This window comes from Aythya fuligula, chromosome 2 (assembly GCF_009819795.1).
Source record: "Aythya fuligula isolate bAytFul2 chromosome 2, bAytFul2.pri, whole genome shotgun sequence".
In the NCBI taxonomy this organism is placed as follows: Eukaryota; Metazoa; Chordata; class Aves; order Anseriformes; family Anatidae; genus Aythya; species Aythya fuligula.
Window position 1 is genome coordinate 136,887,944 of NC_045560.1, and position 21,559 is coordinate 136,909,502.

The window sequence follows — 21,559 nt, forward strand, 5'->3', positions numbered from 1 at the left end:
CAATTTGGGCAACAAATTAGATCAAGTCCCCTTATGTTCAGAAACATCTGGAAATGTCTACAATTGTTAAAGATAAAACTACTGCCACCAAAATCACACTGGGATATGTCATGTTAATTTACATTTTCATCTCAGGTAATATCTCATTCCTTTCCTTGAGAAATCTTTCCTACAATGGTGAACTACAGCAGTTTTATATCTCATTCTGCAAAATTCTGCAATAGTTTAACATTAAAGGTTACAGTAAATTGCCTGCAGTTTCCTTCCCCCACTACTTTATTGCTAAATTGCACCCACATATGTTTGGCTGCCTCCTTCCAATACAGCCAGACAGTCCACAGGGAAGATAATTCATCTTTTCTACCTCCCCATGCAGAATCGCTCACCACAGCGTTGCTTCCAAGCCTGAAACTGGTAGCTAGACACAGACCATGAAATGTTATCACTTGTCAATAGCAAGCAAATGAGCTCCAGCGTGTGCGGAGCTGTTGTGATATCTCAACCCTGGATGTTTCAGCTGTGGATGTGAAGCGACTTGACCAAGGGATACAGCTGCACCTTGTATTCCAGTTTTCATACACTCTATATATTGCCGTGTCTACTCTGCTCTGCATTAGCACGACATGATAACATCTTTTAAAACGTACATTTCTTTATCAAAGAATCAAGACATCTCATACCCAAGATAATACCCAAATACCTTAACTACAAAAAAAAACCCAAACAATCATGAAGTAAAGAGTAAGATTGCATCAAATGAGCCCTAAGGATAGGAATAATTCTGCTAAAGGTCAATTAATCTGCACATGAAGGAACAAATGAACAACTTTGATAATGTCCACAAATAAGCTAAACCATTTCAGGAAATTTCTAGTCCCTTTTGGTCCCGCTCTGCCAGCTCAACTGGCAGGGATTAGCACAGCACAGAGTGACAAAGTCCACAAAGACAAAACCATAGAAGAGGAAAAAATATTAGAAGAGTCTCCAAGTTAAGTAGAGGGTTTGTGTTAAACTGTCAGCTCGTGTAATTATATGAATCATTTCTTTTCAAACCACAACATTAACATCTTCCCCTTGCATTCCTGCTGTGGTTCCCCTGGTATTATTCCTCCAGTCACAAATAAGCATTCAATTAAAGTATGTTCCCAAGCAAAATGTGGCAAACCATCTCACCTATGACAGATACACATCCTAGTGGAGCGACAAGGGCAATGGGGGCAAATCCGTAGGCTGTGAAATTGCCCACCTCTCCAAGCCCCAGGAGGATAATTCCACACCACCACAGCTTGCTCGTGTAGTAGGGCTTCGGCTCTGTTTGGCAAGCTAGTCGGAGATGAGCACATTTCTAGAAAATTAATTATTAGGAACAGGCATGAAAAGAAAGGCTCCCATTGTGTTCTTATGTATAATAAAAGTGGAGTAATTAAGGGGGCTGTCAACTTCAAATTCCAGGTGCGTCAAAGTTTTCTTTTTAAACATGCCTTTCAGCTTGCTGTTGCAGACAGACGGCTTTGTGTTAACTCAATGCTGCTTCAGATGTGTGCTTTTTCAGCCGTGGTGGAAATGACTGAAAAATTAGACCTCTGAATAAATCTGAAAAAGATTAAGTGAATACTAGCTAGTACTTCCTAGCTATCCCTGCACGCCTCTGTTCTTCTCTCAAAGCACAGCTCAGTAGGTTGTGCTGTGAATCTGGAAACACTCAGAGGGAAGAGATGGGCCATAATGAGAATGGTGGCAACAAACTGGGAGAAGGGGACTGGACTCCATGGTGTTCCTGCCCCTGATACGTATCATAGTCAGAAATACAATTTCAAGACGAAAAAGGCAGTACTTAACCACATATGTTGTAGGGAGATCTTTAAATTCAAAAGGGAGAATTTAGGATTTGGCTACAATCTCCTGTTTGATCTTGGAAGAAGAGCTCAGGTAAGGCATTATTTTCAGAAGGAAAAAAAGCTGTGTCAACAGGTTTAATATATACTTAAGTAGTATTTCATCAACACTTCTAGTTGGATGGAGAAGGTATCATTTATGCATGTCACAATTGCCTCCCCTCTGGCTGTACAGAAAGAACCTGTATATAATGGGATAATTTGACTTTGATCACGGTGGACTTCTGAAACAGCGTCCAGGCATTCACCATCAGGAAGGTGTCATTATAGGGAAGGATGCAATGTTCTGCACTAGCTCTGCAGAATATAATTTCCTTTCTCAGATTTCTTACCAGCCCCTCTGCACAGACAAATGAGTCAAAAAAAGTTGGAAACCAAATGACACAGCTATCATTGTATAAATGGCTGTAAAATACATTTTTTACTCCACCATCTGATACACGATTTTGGAAGTGCCACTGCAGAGTCACAAGGAAGTTGTAAATCATTGTCCTCAGGCTTCCATTCTACTCTGTAAATTATGCTGGAGAATATGGGCCAAAGAGTAATGTCTGTGATATACCATAGTCTCGGTCATTTCCCTCAGTGAGACAAAGCAGAACATTATTGCAGCTTCATGCTGTGGAACATGCTCGGGGGTTGAAATACTAGAAAGAAGTTTAGCCCTTGAAGGAAAATGGGGAGCATAATGAAATCAAACTTCCCTGATCCACAAACCAACGATTTGCAGTGACATCCAGCATTTTGTGTCTCTATAAACAAATAAAAAGCAAACAAGTTTATGCTTATGGGCATTTAATTACATTAATCACCCCATTAAGTTACCCCCAAGATTTTTTTAGTCACTTCCACTTTAGATTTGGACATACTGAGACATGTTCACACGATGTCCAGTGGGACTATATGTAGGTCACAGCTAGTACTTACTTATGGCATATTATAAGGAAGAGTAGGAGGAGTTATGAATTTTTATTGTGTTCCCATATGAGAATCACAGCAAAGAACAGCCTGAGAGCTATCATCTTACTGAAAACTACTGCACAACACTAGTTAAAGAAAGAGTGGGAATGTTTATTAAATGTAACAGAATTTGTGTTTTGAACTTCAGCATAAAAACAAATTATAGAAAAGTTATATGCCAAATGTAAACGACAGAAAATAAAGACCAATAATTTCATACCTGTATACTTAAAGAGACACTGATCAAAAAATTTGAAGCTGCAGCAAGTAGAACTCCCAAGAGCTGAGTCTGCAAGATCACAAAACAAAGAAATACAAAAATACTTAGTAGTTTAAGAAAAAACATAGAACAGTGGTTTTCTGATAGCACATTTTAATGGAATCAAAACCAAGTTATTGAACTTTTCGGTCACTGAGTTCATGCTGCACTGAGCAAACTGATAAAAAAATCGCTCTGCATAGTGGGCTATAAGAATAATGAAGCTGGTGCATTTTGCCTAGGGCTTAAGTAGTAAGCAACTGGAAACTGAAAGGGCATCCCACTGCAGGAGGTGGATTGCTGGCCTTTGGTAGAATACGTCCTCAAGTCTTGCAAAAGACTTAAATAGACAGGTCTCAGCTGAACACTACACACATGTATTCTTCTTTTCAATAAATTAATAAATAAATAAATGAAGACCTGAATTATTACAGAATCCAGAAGGAAAACCAACAGCAATCAAACTGTTCATATTAGAACACAGTTATTTTATGTGTTAACATATCCGCTATTTGACAGGGCAGCTAGAAGCACAGGTCTCCTGACAGTCTCCTTAATGTATTGTGTTATTTCACCAAATTCTTTTCTAATCAGCCTGTCTAATTTTCAGTAAGATTTGCAACCTTTCTATGAAGCTGAGCAATTAAAAACATTCAAACGGGACTCGTTATTTTGGAGAGCAGCCATTGAAAGACGCTGTCTCAGCAAGTTTAAATAACATGTACAAGGAAGAGCTCCCCATTGACATTCAAAATGTTGTAACCTCCGTGCGTTGTCCTAAGCGTATTCACCCATCCGAGGCCACCGGTTTAGTGCCATGAGAAGCCCCATTAGCTTGTAGAGAAGAACTGTACTACCAGTGGGCTCTTACAAACAAGGTCAGGGTAACATAACCCAGCACAACTATTGCTTGCAAGCTGTAAAGCAGCATCCAACCAGGCTCACAGTTTCAGCTGTTATGACTCTTCTTCTGTGAGGCCCCTGGGGACCTAGGAACAGGCAGTGCCTACCAGAGGCAGAGAAATGTTGACCTCAATATTTATAGAGGTTTATAAATATGTGGTCCAGAAAGGCCTTGAAGATGACAGTAGGGGAGATTATTGGTATGACTACATAATTCCCAGATGAGGAAAGAGCATCTCCAAAAGTGTGAAGAAACAGCAGCCTTCTTACAAAAGGTCTAAAAATGGATGATAATCTTAAGAGGCACAGCTGAATCCAACTGTCTTCATCTGCATGCAGCTGCAGTGGCTCAGATTCAGGAGAAGCAGACCACAGAATCACACAGGGTGAAATGTTTGGCAGATTGCTGGGTCTCACCAAGAGGAGACTGGCAGGAACAGGAGGATGCAGAGAGGGGAAGGCACGAGAGCTCCCTTCACTCACACACTCTCTGTGCTAAGTAATAGCACCAGTGCCACAACCTGTATGTGAGAAGCATTCAATAACAAGCTTAACTCCAGAGTTTTGCCCAGACCATCTGGTGCTTGGCCACTACAGGTCCTTCCCATCTTACATCCACTTCTCCAGATCCCAGTATGCCCCAGTGGATGCTCCAGCAGCAGCACACCCTGGGCTCTCATGTGTGTTGTGTTTTCCATGCTCTGGGAACACCCCTCAGAGTGGAGTGCATGACAAGACATCTAAGCACACCTTGGCATGGATGTCTCTACTGATATCAAGGACTAACTACTACAGGGACTTGAGCAGCATTGCAGCCTCCTTACACACTGGGGAACTGCTACCAGGTAGCCCCCACTCGTAGAAGCAGAGGGGCAGAATTTCCTCCCCTGGGTTTTGATGCTGGTGCTACTATACCTTGTGCAAAGTTTGACCACTTCACAAGGGGATTATTTGGCTCCCCTCATCATCCTGCACAAACAACGATTTCAATAAAACAGCAGTTAAATCAAAATTGTTCTCTTGCTCCCAAAAACTTATTCTTTTTAAATGACAACATGTTCGTTTTGTGAGTGGGTGGAGAGGTGACCTTGTCAACCTCATCATGAAGGGTTTACGAAAAAGGAGACGGCAGGGAACAGAGAAACAGGAACTGCCACCTCATTTAATCCATCATTTTTTTGCTTTCACATAAGTAATTTTAATATATCTCCCCCCAAGTCCCAGCAGAGAACCAGGTCTCTCTGTGGCTTTTTCCATTTCAGCAGCCAACCCTGCTCCTACAGCTGCATCTCTGGGCACCTCCTTGCATCTCCTTAGACAGGAGCCCTAACTCTTAAAGGCAGTCAGTGGTCCCCATGCATGGCACATGTAAGTCATGGTAGCAAGGGATGAGCCAAGCTGTCAGTGAAAAAGAAGATGGGTGGAAATAGGGAGGGCTCCAAGCTTGATCTGCATGGATGGGCAAAACAACATCCCCACGTGTGGTCTGATATCCATCCCTAACGCAGTTGCTGAAAACCCAGGTGAAAGGCACCCTGTGGAATGGCTGTGATGGCCCATAATAATTCTCATAAATGTCCCTTTCTCTTGATGTAAAAGCTGGATACAGCTGGTGGGCAGAAGGTGAAACTGTGTTCAATCTTTAATTAAAAAAAAAAAAAAAAGTGTAAAATTAAGCCCACTTATGGCTTCTAATGACGATCTGAGCATCCACTTCCAGAAACTGTAAATCAAATGTCCCTTTTATGGCTCTGTGTGCTACACGAATAGGGACTCCAGCAGGAAGTTTTCCCCTGCTGAGCATTACTGGTGTCCCCTCCAGAACTGACTGCTTTCATACCTCAGTGGTTGCCTCATTAGCTACATGAGAGCTTTGCTTTGTTAGGTGTATGTGAGCTTTGCTTTTCGACACACAAGATCTCACCTGATGATCACCCCTATGTCTCAAAAGAAAACTTCTCCTAAAAGTCATTGCTCTTTTTGCACATTCCAGAAATTGTCAGGATCAGAAAGCAGCTCAAAAATTTAGGTCTTCTCAGTCTCCTAATTTTCTGGGAAATACTAAGACGTATGTGACCATAATTTCAGGACTTCCTTATGAAGTACTGGGGTCAGCATTTCTCTCAGCATTCCCCATGACATGTCCCAGGAGCCAGTAGTGTCAGAGGCTCCCCACAGGGGTGATCAGGGAAGGGCATCCCATCCCATCCCATCCGAGTCAGGGACACCAGGCACTGGTCACCTCCCTGGGTGGGGATGGGATGAGGCCAGGCTGGGATCTGGGCCCACAGGTGGGTCTGGCTCAGCAGGGCCCATGGCTGGGCAGGGCAGGGCTGTGGGGACCTGGCCTTGCTGTGGCCTTGCTGACATAGGGTCCTGGTCCATAGCCCAGGTTAGGGATCCAGGAGAAAAACAGTGCATGTGTATGATCAAGGGTAAATTTATGGTCACAGTCTGAGCTCAAAACTTACCCTCCCTGCTCAGGTCATTTTATTGTATTGACCACATGGTTCACCTGAGCATTGCTGTTGGCATATATATGACGCTGACTGCTCCAGACTGTCATTAGTTAATGAGCTCTGTTTAACAGGGTGATAGTGCTGTTCTTCCAAACTCAGGGGTTGGACATAGCCCTAACGATTAAAAGCAGAGTACGGTGCATGAAGGAGGTCAAATATCACATAGATTCCTCCAGGGAGATGAGATGAAAGTATAGTCACACCATGCAGCTATAGCATGGCAAAACTTTCTTGTGCAGTTTCATTCGTATTCAGACGTGTCAGTGTTAAAGAAAACAACAGGGAATAAAAATTTGGGAAAGAAAAAAACTAGGTTGTAAATTTCACAAATCAAAATGCATCTTAAGCTAGCAGGGTTTTCCTACTGCACGAGAGCTATCATTTACAGCAGTGCTCAAAGCAAGAGAGGAAAAATAGGATACCAAATCTCAGGATAATAAAACTGGGCATCAATGAAAGAAGATGCCCCACAACAGGAGATAGATTACACTATCAAACTAAAATGTTTGCTGTATTGCCCCGAAGGCCACCAGAATCCTTCCATTCCTATCTTGTCATATAAAAGGCGTTATCATTTGTGCTGTGTCTGCTATTCAACATCCTTTAGAGGCTAGAGGACTGGTGGAACATCCAGTTTTATAAGTAATAAACATGATACTCTCTGAACACAGAGCTTCCAGTTGTGATATCCAGTTGTGATATCATCCAAAGCACTGCAGGGCTTCTCCCACACAAGTCTTGAGACAAACCTTGAAGGAATTCAGTTGCATACACAACTCCAGAGCCATGGTGCTACTTCGCTCAGCTAAGACCTTCTCCAGGAAAAAGACTGAAATACTCAAAACTGTTGGCATAAAACTCAAGTCCCTTCATCTCCAAAACATCAGTCTGAACTTGCAGGCCACTTTGTTGTACCCCAGATTTCAAACTGTTGACACATTCTTCCAATGCTTCCAAATGCATGAGGCTCATCCCAGAAAAATCCTGCCCTTAAATTTGTCAGAAAGTAAAAAATCACTAGAGAAATTCGATTTCCTTCACCATAATTAGGTTTGGAACAAGCCATGAAGGTCACTTGCTGGCTTTGTGGTCCTTTCTAGACAGCCTCCAAGCACACAGACCATGGACTGAGGCTGTGGATCTGCTGGCATTTCCTTTGGTGGCAAAGCTGCCTTGAGGAATACCTTTCCCTGGCCCTCCATTCCTAGGTCTTCACTCCTCACTGCCTCATTTGCGTTAAAAAAAAAACTATTTGTGAGGCTGGGAAGGCACTGTTCCAGGTTTGAAATAACCCTCCCAAAATATACCCCATTAGCATTATGTTCTTTATAAGCCACCTGCCAATGTTTAACACTGAAGGCGGATTAAAATTCACAAGCCACAGCGAGGGTTTTTAAATGGTGACCCTGTGTTGTTTGCCAGGGGTGACAGTAAGGGGATGTGACTGCACAGGAGCCTGCTGCGGGGGTTCGAGAGGTGGCAAACTTAAGCAAGGTGCCCCCAGCAGTCTCCTGGCACCCCCCATGCTGGCTGCATGAGGCTCTCGCACAAGCCCAGGCGTGGGGAAGGGAGGTCTGAACAATCAGACAGAAGGCACCCATTTGCCAGCTGGAGTGGCAACGCATTGCTCTTCAAAATAAATGAGCGGCAGCACGGCATATTGCTGCATACGGCCCTGCTTCGAGCACTCATGCAGGGCCTGATGCTTATTTATCCTAACGCCTTTCCACATCATTCTGGAAGTGTTTTAAAAGGGTCTTTACATGCAAGGTCTCTTTTTATTGTCAAAGTAAGGCAAGAGGCTTATGATAAATGAAAGCCAGGCTGAAATCTAAATCTTTGGCACTAATTCTAATAAATTTATCCCTTGCAGAGTAAAATCTGCATTGGAGATTCAGTTATACAGTGAGATGCAATTTACCCATATTACATCTGTGTTTCCTAATGCACATTAAACTGCAGTTTCCAGGCCCATGAAATGAAAACTTAGAAAGATTAACTGAATTTGCATTGAGTAAAAGGTATATGGCCATTATTTATGGGAACTTTCTTTGCTGGTAAATTAAACTGATGAACAGAAAAAAGAAAAAAAAAAAAAAGAAAAAGAAAAAAGTTTCAAATGTATGTTCTCTTCTAATTTACCAAGTCTAGTTAAACCATTCCTCCTATTTTTTCTTTATTTCTGTATTTATTTGTGATCTAAAGGTGTTCTCAACAAATGTAATGACCTATATAGCTTCAAATGCTACATTTGGTTTCCAGTAATTAGGTTTTTAACAGATTTCAATGGATCCTATAACAAAATAGTCTTTGGGGAAAAATGCCTCCTAATCTTCCATTTCTGTGTTAAATCTGAGGCTAGAGGAATTTAGAATCCTTAACAAAAAACATATTTTTGGAATTTGGAGAAGCTTATCATTTAGCTATTATTATTTATAGAGCTCTGGCTGTATTCAGTGCTTTACAGATGTATAAAGAATATAAGGTCCTTGTTTCAATGGTTTTCACAGTGTAATTCATATATTCACATGGTTCAGGCCCATATGAAGTACTGAAGGAGACCTGAAATAACAGTGAAAGGGTAATTACCAGTGTTGGAACATGTAATGAAAATACATTTGGTTTCTTCATTGTGACATAAAAGACAAAGAACATTGTTCAATATACAGGAAAGAGAGAATTAAAATGTTTGTCACCATTTTTGTTAAGAACAAGAGAAGAGAGGAGAACTTGGTAACTAAGCCAGGGAAAATCTGAGTGGAGACAAGACACTTGGTGTAGGTTTTACATGAGTCGCCACACTGGATTCCAGACGAGTAAATAAAGTTCCTATCTCACAACTATTACAATGCTCTTGCCTTTACTAGGTTCTATCTTTCATTAGTTCATGAATTTAGAATATTTCTTTTTCCAGAAAAGAGATAAACTTTAAAGGCTGGAAGAAAAGCTTGTTAGGGTATCAAAAGGTGTGGGAGCTTGAGAGGATAAAGCAACTGCAGAAGTGAGCCCCTTTTGTCCAGCTCTGTGCTTCAATAATTTTCATGTATTCTTATTTATATTCCTCAGTCTGATTAATTAATGTCCATAATGGTACCAAACTGAGATGAAGAATATGATTGGTAAAAGTTAATAAAGTCACTTTCAACAATGCTCTCTAAGGCTACATACAAATATAACCATCTACGATAATGTTACAAGCGTTATGAGGGGTAATTTCTTTCCTTCTTGAAGAGTTACAATCAAATCGACCATCTCCTAAATTTCAATTTCTTATACTGAGGAATCAAATCTCAGAATTAGAAATAAATGGGAGAATGGGGAAGGCGCAGAATGGATTTTTACGCTGTTCTTCAAATGAGTAGCCTAGGATACTGTGCCACATAATCAGAGAGCATTTCACGTTTTTAATATTGCCTGTTAGATTGCAAATAAACGTGTCTCCAATGAATGTATAATAGAGGCTCTAAAAATTTCAGTCATAGCTGGTAATACCTTAATAGAAAGATTTTCTCAGGGACCATCACGTAACATCTCCATGGCAACTATAGACATTACATACCCAGAAAAGCAAGAAAAGGATTGTTAAACTTTTGCCAGTTTCCAGGTCCCTCAGGAGAGACAAGGATTGCAAGCAAGCATTGATGGACCAGCTTCTCCCACAATAGGGCCAGGTGGCTCAGGGATATTCCTCCATTGCTGCCCAAGAACAGGCTTCCTAGATATTCCAGTTTTATCCTGTCTAGTTTCTGGTATACAAGTCAAGGTATAAGCCAGACCACTAAAAACCTTGGTATATTAATTCCCAGAAACTATAGCCAGACTTACATGTACATTGAGAGGCTGCACTGCTCCTCTCCCCACTTCATGTTGCTCCCCGGACACCTAAATGGAGAGCCAGGGAGGGTGCAGCTCCTTGTTCCAAGGAGACACGAGGTTCATGGGGAGGCAGAGTAACCCCGGTTGTGCTCTGGAAGATGGAAGTAGCTCTGCCTGTACTCGGAAAGACTGGCAAGCTCAGAGGAGACCTATCTAAACAACTGAGTAAATCATGCTGTCAGGCGTTATGTTAGGTTGCAAGACAAGGCAGAGAACACTGTTGGAGAGATGACTCGCTCTGTGTGTACACACAAACATGCCTCTAAATAAAACATACCTAGCTTGTTCCCTTCTGTTATTTTAGTACAAAACTTGCTGGAGTACAAATGAGCTATTTCTAATCCACTTAAATCAGATACACAAAGTCTCAACAGCAACGTAGCCAGCTGAATACATTATTTACCAAACCCGAAAAAGAACTTTTGTATAAAAATCTCCCATTACAATCTGCGAGGAGCAGTGCAACGGCATACCTTTTCCAGCATGCACCTCTCCAGCACCACTTTCCAACAAAGGCAGGCTTGTCTTTCAGCCCATCTCAGTTAATCCTGTGTTATCTATAACTAACCCTTTGGTTAATGTGCACAGAAAAGTCTTTTCCATGTCACAACCTGAATGAACATGCTCAGCTGTTGAACTCCATTGTCACATGTGGGTCAGGGGTAAACGTGGGCTGGAGACGAGGACACTTGAAGTAACTTGAGCACTTGAGTAACAAGTGAGGAGAGGAAAAAAGAAGAGATCTGGCTGCATTTAAAATGAAGTTTGATCCATCTGGGAAAAGACTTCTGTGATTATACAGTAGGGAATGGACAGCCCAAAGACCCTTCCAGTCTGCTGTTCCTGCAGAGGAGGGGTGCTACGCATTAGGTTCTTGCTTTCCTTCTTGCACCTCACACACTTGGCTCTCCTTGTTTCATTTCCACAAGGAGTGTTAATCATTTACAGATAGCTTGTAATGCAAAAAAACAGGACTGGACTCCAGAAGGCAGAACATTCTGGTTAGCAACATCCTTCATTTAAATATAAACAACTGCTGGATTATCAGCGATGATTTAAAAACAAGAGGTCTTGCACTCACTAAAATATTCACACACATGTATGTGGGTGCATACACACACAAACACAACTGGATGCTTTTAATTTACAGATGCTTCTGGTCAAAACTGTACGATGTAAACCTGGGGATTATGATAATGAATAAACTTTTTAAAGAAATGATCTCATACGCAAATTTCTTGCAGGGGCCTGAGATATAGGCAATGGCCTCATTTTTCCCTCCAGTTTCCATGTGACACATTACAGTTGTGCATTTTGATCTTTTACTTTGAACTGTAACCCAACTTAAATTATTGGGAACCATTTCGTAGTTCCTGATGGGTTGCTGGCATACAGACCAAGTGTCTAGTTCACAAGAAATCAAAACAGGCATTGCACTGTTGCCTTCTGTTGCAGAAAACAGAAGTCAGTGTAGCTGGATAATCCCTTCTAGGTACTTTTATCATCCTTTTATGTTCTCTGTTGCACTTAAATAAGGAGATAAAAAGAATTCTCCTTTACACTTAAATTAGGAGATTCTAAGTATTTTCTCCTAGTTGTTAGTATTTTTCAGCTTATGTGGATTCTCCAAATATACAACTTGCTGTTTTTTTTTTTTTTTTCCTGCTATTTAAATATTAACATAGAATATAATAATAAGACAATTTCTTCTTGACAGGGCATAATATAGAGATGGGGCCTATGAAGAAAAAATCTGTCCATTGCCTTTTAGGCAGAAAATAATGAAAGGGTTCTGAGCACCCTTGTCCTAAATCGGATGCTATTAACTTTATGTTCTTGTAAACCACACAATACTCTAGTTTGTCCTAGCAGCTTCTGATCTATAGCCAAGAAATGAAGCTAGAGGCCTGGTCAGATAAAAGCTGCTATTCTTTATTTGACTGAAACTTCTGCAGACACTACAAGCCTTGCTCTCCATCATCTTGACATGATGAGTCATTGCTGCATGATAACATAGACACTGAATGATAATGTTCAAGGTGCTTTAGTCACTGCAGGGAGCAACAGGTTGTCACTGAATTAGAGAGAAAAAAGGCAAAGAGTCATAAGAAGTCATTAAATGCAAGAACCTCATGACAAGTCCAAAGCAGAAAATTGTATGAGAGACAGAGAGATCAAGAAAGAGTAGATTAGAGTTATAAAGCAAAGTAAATGGAGTCAGGATCTGTTTACTCCCAAGCTGGAGCCCCAGAAACTTAAAGCAGCTTTTAATTGACAGTTAACTATCTGGGTGCAAGTCTGTTATGTACACAAATCCCACATTTGATTATTTTTCATGGGAACCTCTTTCCAGTGCATATATCTTGGCTGTTGATGGCTTCAAGTGCAATCCATATCTGCTGACAAAATGACTTCATTTTGATGAGGAAAACAGTTACATTATTGAGGATGCCAGCTATAGCTATATTGCAGATTTTAGCTACCATTCAGCTGACTTAATTCAAGGAGATTAAATGTCAACAAGTTAGACTTGCCTACAAGAGGAGATATACTTCTGTGTTACCACTTTGCCTCAGCCAGCAAGAAGTGGCCACGTCCAAGCAGCCAGCATTTTCTTGTCTCTGAGTCAGTGCTTCCAAACACGGAGGATTTTCCTTCAGAAGATGCACTCAGCATGGTGGGCCAGCACCCCATAGGTCTCTGCATCTCAGGGTTGCTTCCACAGAACACAGCACAGGATACAGAGAGAATTATAGCCCTTCTCTTGGATAGTCACTGAGTGCCTCTTCCAAGTGCTAAATTCCAACAGTCCCATGATTTCTGTCTATCATGGTTCCACAATCTCTCTTGATTTCCCCATTATGGGCAAAACAGTCCATGTCACCAAACAAGGCCAAAGCTTCCAGCCTAGATGACGTAAATCAACCGTGAATGTCATGGAGAAGAACGGAGTTACACTGGTATAACCTCAGTTTAAGCAGCACACATCTGTTTGGTTTGATATTGATTATTTACTTTTGAGCATACTCTGCAAATATCCCTGCCATATTTCTTAAGATCTCTGCTCCAGGCCTGGCGTTGATTCGCACACCAACTGGCTGTCTTTTGAAGCCACTGGCAGTACATTTCAAAGTCCAGATTAGTCACAGAATGAAAAGCATATCTCCCAACTGTTCACATTAACAAATGTCATTCTTCTGGGACAATTCATGGTGACATTATAAACATGAACAAAACAGTTTATACATATCAGCAAAACTCCAAATGGAATAATCACAGCCTTTGGTTATTAGGTGAGCCAAAGGTCCTCACCTCCCTTATGACTGAAGAGCACATTCTGGTGTTTGCTCATTTTTATAAAGCCTTATTTTTCTGAGTTTGGTCAAATTTCTACTTGAGTCACTGGGATTCTTTTGATTTTTTTTCAAACAGGAGTTAATCAGACCCAGAAGACTGATGAAGACATGTAAGGGTAAGATTCAGATGTCTAGTTTTTTGATGCCCAGAGCAGACTACCATAACATAGGTAGGTGAACATCATACCTCTGCTTCAAAGAGCAATAAAGTCTTCTTTAAATCACAAAATGGTAAGGGCCCATACTGTCACACATGAAATTTTATGAAAAGGGGAACTTTTATTTTAAAAATAAATAAATCAATTAGTATTTTCCTGTCCATTTAGACAGAAAAACTGACTCACCAAGGATTCAAATGAGCACTAAGGCAAGTGAAACAGCAGAAGCAGATTCAAGATGGGAGCAGCACCACCCCATCAGGCAGCAGCGATGTCTTAGATCCACACAGCACCTTCACAAAATCTGACTTGCAGGCTGGTGTTTGCCTGAGCAGCCAGACCTTCACCCTCCCTCACCTTGCAACTCTGAGGCAAGGCTGTGAGACATCAAAATCAACACAGGAGCTGTGGACAATTTAACTTTGAGTCCATTATTTGCAGAAAAGTCTACAGGTTGGTGGTGGGGTGGGCAGAGCAAAGCACTGCACTGAGCCAGACACCTCCAAAGCAGGATAGGGATTGAGACTCATCCCATAGCTGGTGTTTCCTACTCAGTGCTAACAAGGGGAAGACAAGCACTCACGCTGCTCTGCTGGCTCCAGAGTAAATCTGATTCTGCTGCCCTGAATCACTGTGCTAACGAGCAGTGCCTGTTTTAAGGCTCTGCAACTGGGGGCTAAGTTGGGTATCCAACAGAGCCTGAACTATACCCCAAATCTTTCTGTAAAATACCATTTTGAAGCAGTCCAAAGCAAAACTAATTTCTGCACTAGGCAGAATATGTAAATTTTGTGATTCGAGTTTCTTTGCACTTGTCTTTCTGACAAATGATGAGCCTTTTAATGTTATTATTGCCTAGAAAATTCCAAATTACCATTCTCAAATGTCCTAAAACAAATTAGCATAACTAAGAAGCCTCTATTTAACTCTGTCTCCTCAATCATTAAAAAACACCACAAATGCACATATTCTTCAACGTCCTCAGAAGAAAACAAAGACTCATTTCACCATAACAGGGATGTGAGGGGAAGCATTGAAAAGAGCCTGAGATTTGGGAAAAATAACCCAGTGAGAACCAGGAAACAGGCATGGCTTTGCTCACCATCTCCTGTTGGCTGTCAGGCTAGGAAGCATCCATTCGAGCAGCTGTACCAGCAATGCTGAAGAGATGAAAGCGTCCAGAAAAGGTGAGGGATGAGTTCTCCCACCAATGCCATTCACTTTGGGTCTGTCTGCCCTAAACCCAAAACGTGGAGTTGAAGCTGCTGCCCAGCACTGCCATGCTGGGCTTTGGGGGGAAACTGCCTGCAGGGCCCTGGCTCCTTCCAGCCTTGGCAGGGTGGAAGAGGCCTGCCAGAAACACAGCAGTGCAAACTAGGCACTTCTGGGACCCGTAGTAGTGCCTGCTGGAAGCCAGATAAGCAGGTCGCTCGTCATGCTGACTGAAAACTGAATGCTACATCCAGTCTTTTGGCTATTTTCCCATCACACCAACATGCCTATGGTGCAAGTGCAAGGGAGACAAGCAAAGGGTAAAGCTCTCTAGTCATTATTCCCCTTATCTTTGACTAATTAATAAGTTCCCATGCTGCATCTGACCCTGCTTTAACCTGAAGACTACAGCTTTCATAAGCTGCATGCTCATTTCACACCAGACATGTTGGGATCTTTACCTCTGCAGGGACAGCTGATTTTTGGCAGGGCAGAATTCAGGGTTATTCAGGTGGCAGGAACACTGCCAGCAACTGGTTGCAATGTTTTTTAATTATAAGTTTTGACTTTTGGATTCCCTATGATTGATTCAAAAAAGAGGTGTATTTGAAAGACCGAACAAAGTTAAAGGAAACTGGGACTGTCTGAAGTCTGAAACCTGACAGGTAAAGAATCATATGATGATGCAGTCAGTGTTTTGATACTTTTGTTTTCAACAAACAGTTTTAGAATATGGGGTGGGGGGAAATCTTTCCTCCATAGCCTTCAGAGATGAGTACAGCAGTAGGAAGCAGGGTGAGGGCATGTTTGTTTCTACTCCCCTCATGCTCAGGGACTGGCTCACCGGTTAACCTGAAACAGTTAACATCTGCAGTCCATCAGGGACCAGGCTGCAGCATGAGGAATCCTACAGAGACTGGGAAAAAGGCATTAAAAAAATCAACTACAAAACACTTGAAATGGAAAATAAAAAGAGGAGAGTTTGCATCATTTGCCTTCAACTTGAATAGCCTGATAATGTGTGGTGTTTGCTTCTTGCAGGGGAAAACCATGGCTGGAAATTTCATTGTTCAAGTGCTTTAAGCATCCTGGTGAATGCTTGTAGGACGTGCTCTAACAACAGTTTTCTCTGGTGGAAGTGCCAGCTGAAGAGGCTCTCACTGGTTCTGGGGTGCTTCCTCAGCCAAGGGAAATGAGGAAATAATCTTCAAGTCCAGGGTGGCAGCTCCCTCTGGGATCAAACCATGCTTTCACCTTGCTGAGGCCACTGAGTGGCTGCATCAAGCCCACAGCAGCATGGGGTGAGTTGAACACTGAAGATTTCCTCCTTGAACAGAATGAGCTAAAGCCTTAATTGTGGCACTTTACATGAAATCTAGCTTTCATGTATGTGACAGAAGGCAGCATGGAAAGGCCTCACAGCGATGCATTTAATCCTTGGGATTTCTTGTCGCACCTGATGGTAGGCACCACTGCCAGCTGATTCAAGCACACGAGGATTGGGTTTCCTTGCTGCACATACTGGCCACCTGCACAGACAGCCTGCGACAGACGGTGATATATAGTCATGGGACAGGAGGCCACCAATCTGTCTGAAGGAGCTGTCAACGTTTTAAGCCTCAAGGATAGAGCCAAAGTGATTTATTAGCACAAATCATGAAATAAAACAACATCTCGAGGTGAGTGTCTGGGCAGCCAGTAATTACTCCAAGCTTATTAAGAGACAGGCAAAGGAGGAAAAAGACACAGAAATGAAATTAATTTCCCTCTCAGGCTCAGCTTCCGTAATTAAACCACCACACACAGTGACAACACACAACAGCCATGTGAAATACTGAGTTATGGAGGAAGAATTTCTTCTGAGTTTTCATTGACTGTTTCTACCCAGCTCTTTCCTCCTCCTCTGACAGAAATTCAAACCAATATTAATATTGTAGTTAATAATCTCAACTAATCTTGCAAAATGTTTTTGTCCATAAACAATAGTATTGGAAATAAATAAACAATATTTGAGAAGTGCCGAGGGAAATAAAAAAAGGATTAAACTGAAGCAATTACACACACTTTATGTTAAGCAGAACAAATTCACATGTGGTGGCTTCTTATGTTCATTACTCCAGCAGACTCGAGATATTACAGTAATATTAGTTTGTCAGGAAATACTTCAGGTAACTAAGTACATATTTCATCAGGTTTTACTACATCATTAAACACGTCTATGCTTCACAGCACACGATACTGGGCTGAGGCAGGGAAGGCTGTCAGAGCTGAGCCTTGAATAGCATCAGACAATCATTGCCCATACTGATGCTAAGGAGAAATCCCACCTCCAACCTTTGCCTCATGACCACACATTCCCCCTACTAACCTTGTGCCAACAGCTAGGATCAATAGGCTTGATCAGGGATATGACAGGAGAATAACCCTGATGATAAATAAAAAGTAATGCCAGCACAAGCAGACATTAAACTGCACAGTCACATGAACACAGGCTCTTTAGCTTCTTCCAGGGAGCTGCATGTTTACAGCCATCATTTAGGGCTGACTGTAGTACCATGGACTTCCCTAATGCGTTAGAACTGCTAGGCCTGCATGGATGTTCCTGATGTCCACATGGCACAGAAAACAAACAACTCCCCTTCAAAACCAAACCAAGTGGACAAAACAGCCACAGGAACAGGGGAAAGGACAGAGAGAGCCTCTACCTGCAAACCTGAAACTGGGCTCAAACCACAGACACAGCCAGGACAGTCCATTTGCTAGGAGTGGAGGAAAGAAATGGTTTCTGATGTATCTAAATACATAAAATGTGAAAATGAGAGTGCAGAGAAGAAGCTAACACTTGGGAAGATAAAGGTTGGTAGCAATATATGGCCTGTAGTTACCCTTTGCCTAGTCCAAAACCTTAACTCTGCAAGTAAATGGAAGCACAGAAAACCAGAATCAGAAAACTACCATGCTTTAAAAATAGCAATCCTCACTCAATCATCCCAAAATGCAGAGCAGGGCTAGGAAGTTTTGCAAGCAAAGCTATAACCCCATCATGATGTGCAGGCAGGTGTTTCAATGACAAGGGACCCATGTCACCAGGCTCCCCATCAGCTCTGCAAGCACTCCCAGACCCAGGGCCCTAATTCTCAAACCTTCACTAACCCCCTGGCTCTAATTCTTGCCTCCATAAGTGCTCTGGTTCCCATAAGCATCTCCATCAGCCATCAGGCAGGAGTGCTGCAGCTCCAGGGGCTTAGGAGTTTATTCAGAGTTCAGAGTAAATTCAGAGTTTTCCTTTCCTCTGAGGCTGAGAAATGCATCCTGCCACCTGGATATCCTGCCAGTAGCACATGCAGAGTCCAGAGGGGAAGGTTTTGGGGACCCTCCCTGAGTTATGACCTGCTACTGGGCTGCTCGCAGAGAAAGGAGAGCAGTTACTTGCAAGCCATTTTATGCACAATTTATGCCAATACTTTGCATCATAAAAAAGTGGTTTGCTTCTTGTGCTGCAGAGAACAAGAATGTTGAGTATCCTGCCATGCCTCCTACTTTGTGAAGCAAAAAAGCAGGGAAGAGGTAAAGGGTTTAATCAGCTTCCAATTCATTTTTATTGTTAGCAGATGCTTCAACTTGCTAGTTCTCGGAGGCCGCTTCAGTCTCTGCTTTGCCATCACCCAAATACCAAATACATTGTCAGCACTGACAACTACAGAAACACTGCTGGCAGACACCAGCAATGCTGTAGCACAGAGCAGCACAGCTCCCAGCCCTGTTAGTGCTCGGACATGGCTGTTTGCAGGGGGAAGCTAAGGAGGCCTGGGATGAAGAAGGAGCAGGTGCCAGCAGCAAAGGGGTGCTGGGAGGGGCTCTTCAGAGGACTGTGGGGAGAAGCTGAAATGATTTCCCTGCTCTCCCTGAGCCCACTTGTTCCTCCTGGTGCTGCAGGGCACTTACCTTGTGCTTGCTGTACCAGGGGCCGGAGAGGGGCCCCTCAAAGAACACATTCTGCTCCGAAACGGGGAGGATGCCCATGTCCCTGCCCTCAGCCCCCTGTCACGCCAGCGGGGACAGGTGGCCAGCAGCAGAGGCGAGCAGGATGAGGACGTGGCACTTGCTTCCTGGTGTGGGTAAGGCTGTGCCTGTGGGTCACCCTGCACCCAGGGGCACGCAGCGTGACCAAGGGCAACAGGAGACCCTCAGCTGGGGAAGATTTACATCAGGGTGCATAGGAGAGGAAGGGGAATTGGTCAGCAGGTTTTGCTGCTCCTTCCCAGGGCATTCAGGTGCCTTTTTTCTTTGTTTTTCTTTTTTCTTTTCCTCCCTCTCTGACTTCCCCAATGCCCCACCCTGCTCTTAAAAGGCAGCCTGGGAATTTAACTCCTTCAAATCAATGCCTAAATTTCATGACCAAATTGTTCACTCCTCACAGATAGCTTACCAGAGCTGGAAGTTGTTGTTTCCATATTCATATAGTCACTTGCATAAATTCTTATTTCTGTCATGCATTCTTTGCTCGTAGACATTTCCTGAATAGCTTCTTTGCAGAGATTTCAGGCAATGGGTTTGTTTCCAATCTGTGGCTTTATCCATTCATTCAGTTAGTTTTGATTAAATCACTTAAGCTCTCCTGAGGAAAACAACCAGAAAAGCTCCTTAAATGGGAGATTAGGAGCTAGTCAGATAGGAGCTTGGCTGAGTTACACTGGGGGACAGAAATGGGCTTCTAAAGAAACACAGAAAGCAAAAATTAAGCCATCGCATCTTCAGGCTCTGGACAGGATAACTGCTTGTTTATCTAGAGAGCTCATGTGATCCTCTACCTTCTATCTGAAGCATTGGGATGTTGGTCAGCTGGGCTTGAAAATGTCCAAAGCCCTGAAAATTTCTGTAAGAGATGAGGCTTGGGGGGCAGTTCTTGTACCACCTGCTACAGCAGAGAGTTTTGTCCTGCTGTTACGTAGAAGAAATTGGATTGATTCTTGGTTCCAGTGTGCCTGGTGGTCCTACCATCAGTGAGATGCATGAGGAGAGAAGAGAACAAGACAACAAGCAGCAGAGGAGGCTGGGGAGTGAGCTTCCAGCAGACAAGGAGGTATTATACCTAATGGACATAAGCAGCAGCAAAGTTGACTGCAGAGAGACAAATGAGGATACAGACTCTCAGTATGATTAATGTATTTGAAAATGGAAGGAACATGTAATTACAGGAAAGAAACTGAAGTTAAATCAATGCTCTCCTGCTTTGCTATATAAACAGTACCTGTGTTAGCTACAGGGATGTTATTTGGATTCAGCCAGAGGTGAGCTGGGATATGGGAGAGGCTGAGGTGGCAAGGACAGTCATCTTCAGTCAGATGATGGTATAACACCGCAAAATAGGAAACTTTGCCTTATAACAAGAAATGTGTTGTTCGTGTGTGCGGTCCAACTTGAAGTACCAGTTTCTCTGATCACAACTCCAGTGAGTCCTCTGTAAATACTGGAGCTAGCTGAAGCCGCATATACATAGGTACACTGAAGGGGAAAAAAAAAAAAAAAAAAAAAAAGCTCCAATATTTCATGGCTATGTAAATTGCTGCAGACTATTTTTACAGTGTTACGTAATTATTCTCTGGAGTCTAAGCTTACATTAAAAAAAAAAAAAAAAAAAAAAAAGTTTCTAGGCAATTTGGGTTATGGTTGCAAAAAAAAATCAAAAAAAAAAAATCTTTAAAGTGGAACTGGAGTGTAAACTGCCGCAGTGATATTTGCCCAGTCTAGAGAGAGTTGAAACAATAGCTCAGAGGGAAGTGTGAATGGACCCATTCTTCTAACTGGAGCGCTAAACTGGAAGTCTGCTGACAATTTAAGTGTCAACATCAGCTACTTCAAGGCGGATCATTTTAGCAGAAACACCAGGCTAATGTTCTTATTTGTCATCCTCAATTTGCACTTGTTGGATAGCAGATCCTGGGGAGAGGAGGAAAAGCAGCAACTGGTTGTCAAAGGTTGCTGGTCTGAGGAAAGCTCTCCCATTCCTCCATCACCTACAGTCACATCTGCTCCAGCTCAAAATGGGGAGAAAAGAGGCTGGCACTTCCCCAGGCCAGGGTCTGAAACCTTCTCTGATGGCCACGAGCCACAGTGGTCCCCACCAGGCTGGCAGTGACCTATGCAGTATGGTCCTCCACTGCCAAAAAATGCACAAACTGGTAAGAGATCGAAAAGGAATCCGAGGGGAGTGGGAGGAAGGGAGCAGCCCAAAATATCTCTTGGGGATAGTTCTCGTTGTTTTGCTTCATTCTCGTTGGGTCGCTGCCTAAAATACAAATGTGACTGTGGTTTTCTCTTGCATAAGAAAGCTATTGGAACAGGTTTTCTGTAATGCTGTCTACGTGGAGCCCTTGTTGAATTGCTTTTGAAATTGATCTAGCAGTGATGGATCGCTGTT

General features: G+C 42.5%; 1 protein-coding gene across 1 annotated transcript in view; it reads right to left on the reverse strand.

Annotated features, from left to right (window-relative positions):
- The window catches only part of NIPAL2 (NIPA like domain containing 2), a 45,819-nt gene extending 26,658 nt beyond the window's left edge, over positions 1 to 19,161 (reverse strand). Inside the window, exons 1-3 of the mRNA XM_032181152.1 lie at positions 19,084 to 19,161; positions 3,076 to 3,144; positions 1,174 to 1,345 (exon numbers count right to left, since the gene is read on the reverse strand). Coding sequence (XP_032037043.1) covers positions 1,174 to 1,345; positions 3,076 to 3,144; positions 19,084 to 19,161 — 319 coding nt within the window. The remainder of the gene's footprint in view (positions 1 to 1,173; positions 1,346 to 3,075; positions 3,145 to 19,083) is intronic.
- Between the last annotated feature and the right edge of the window lie 2,398 nt (positions 19,162 to 21,559).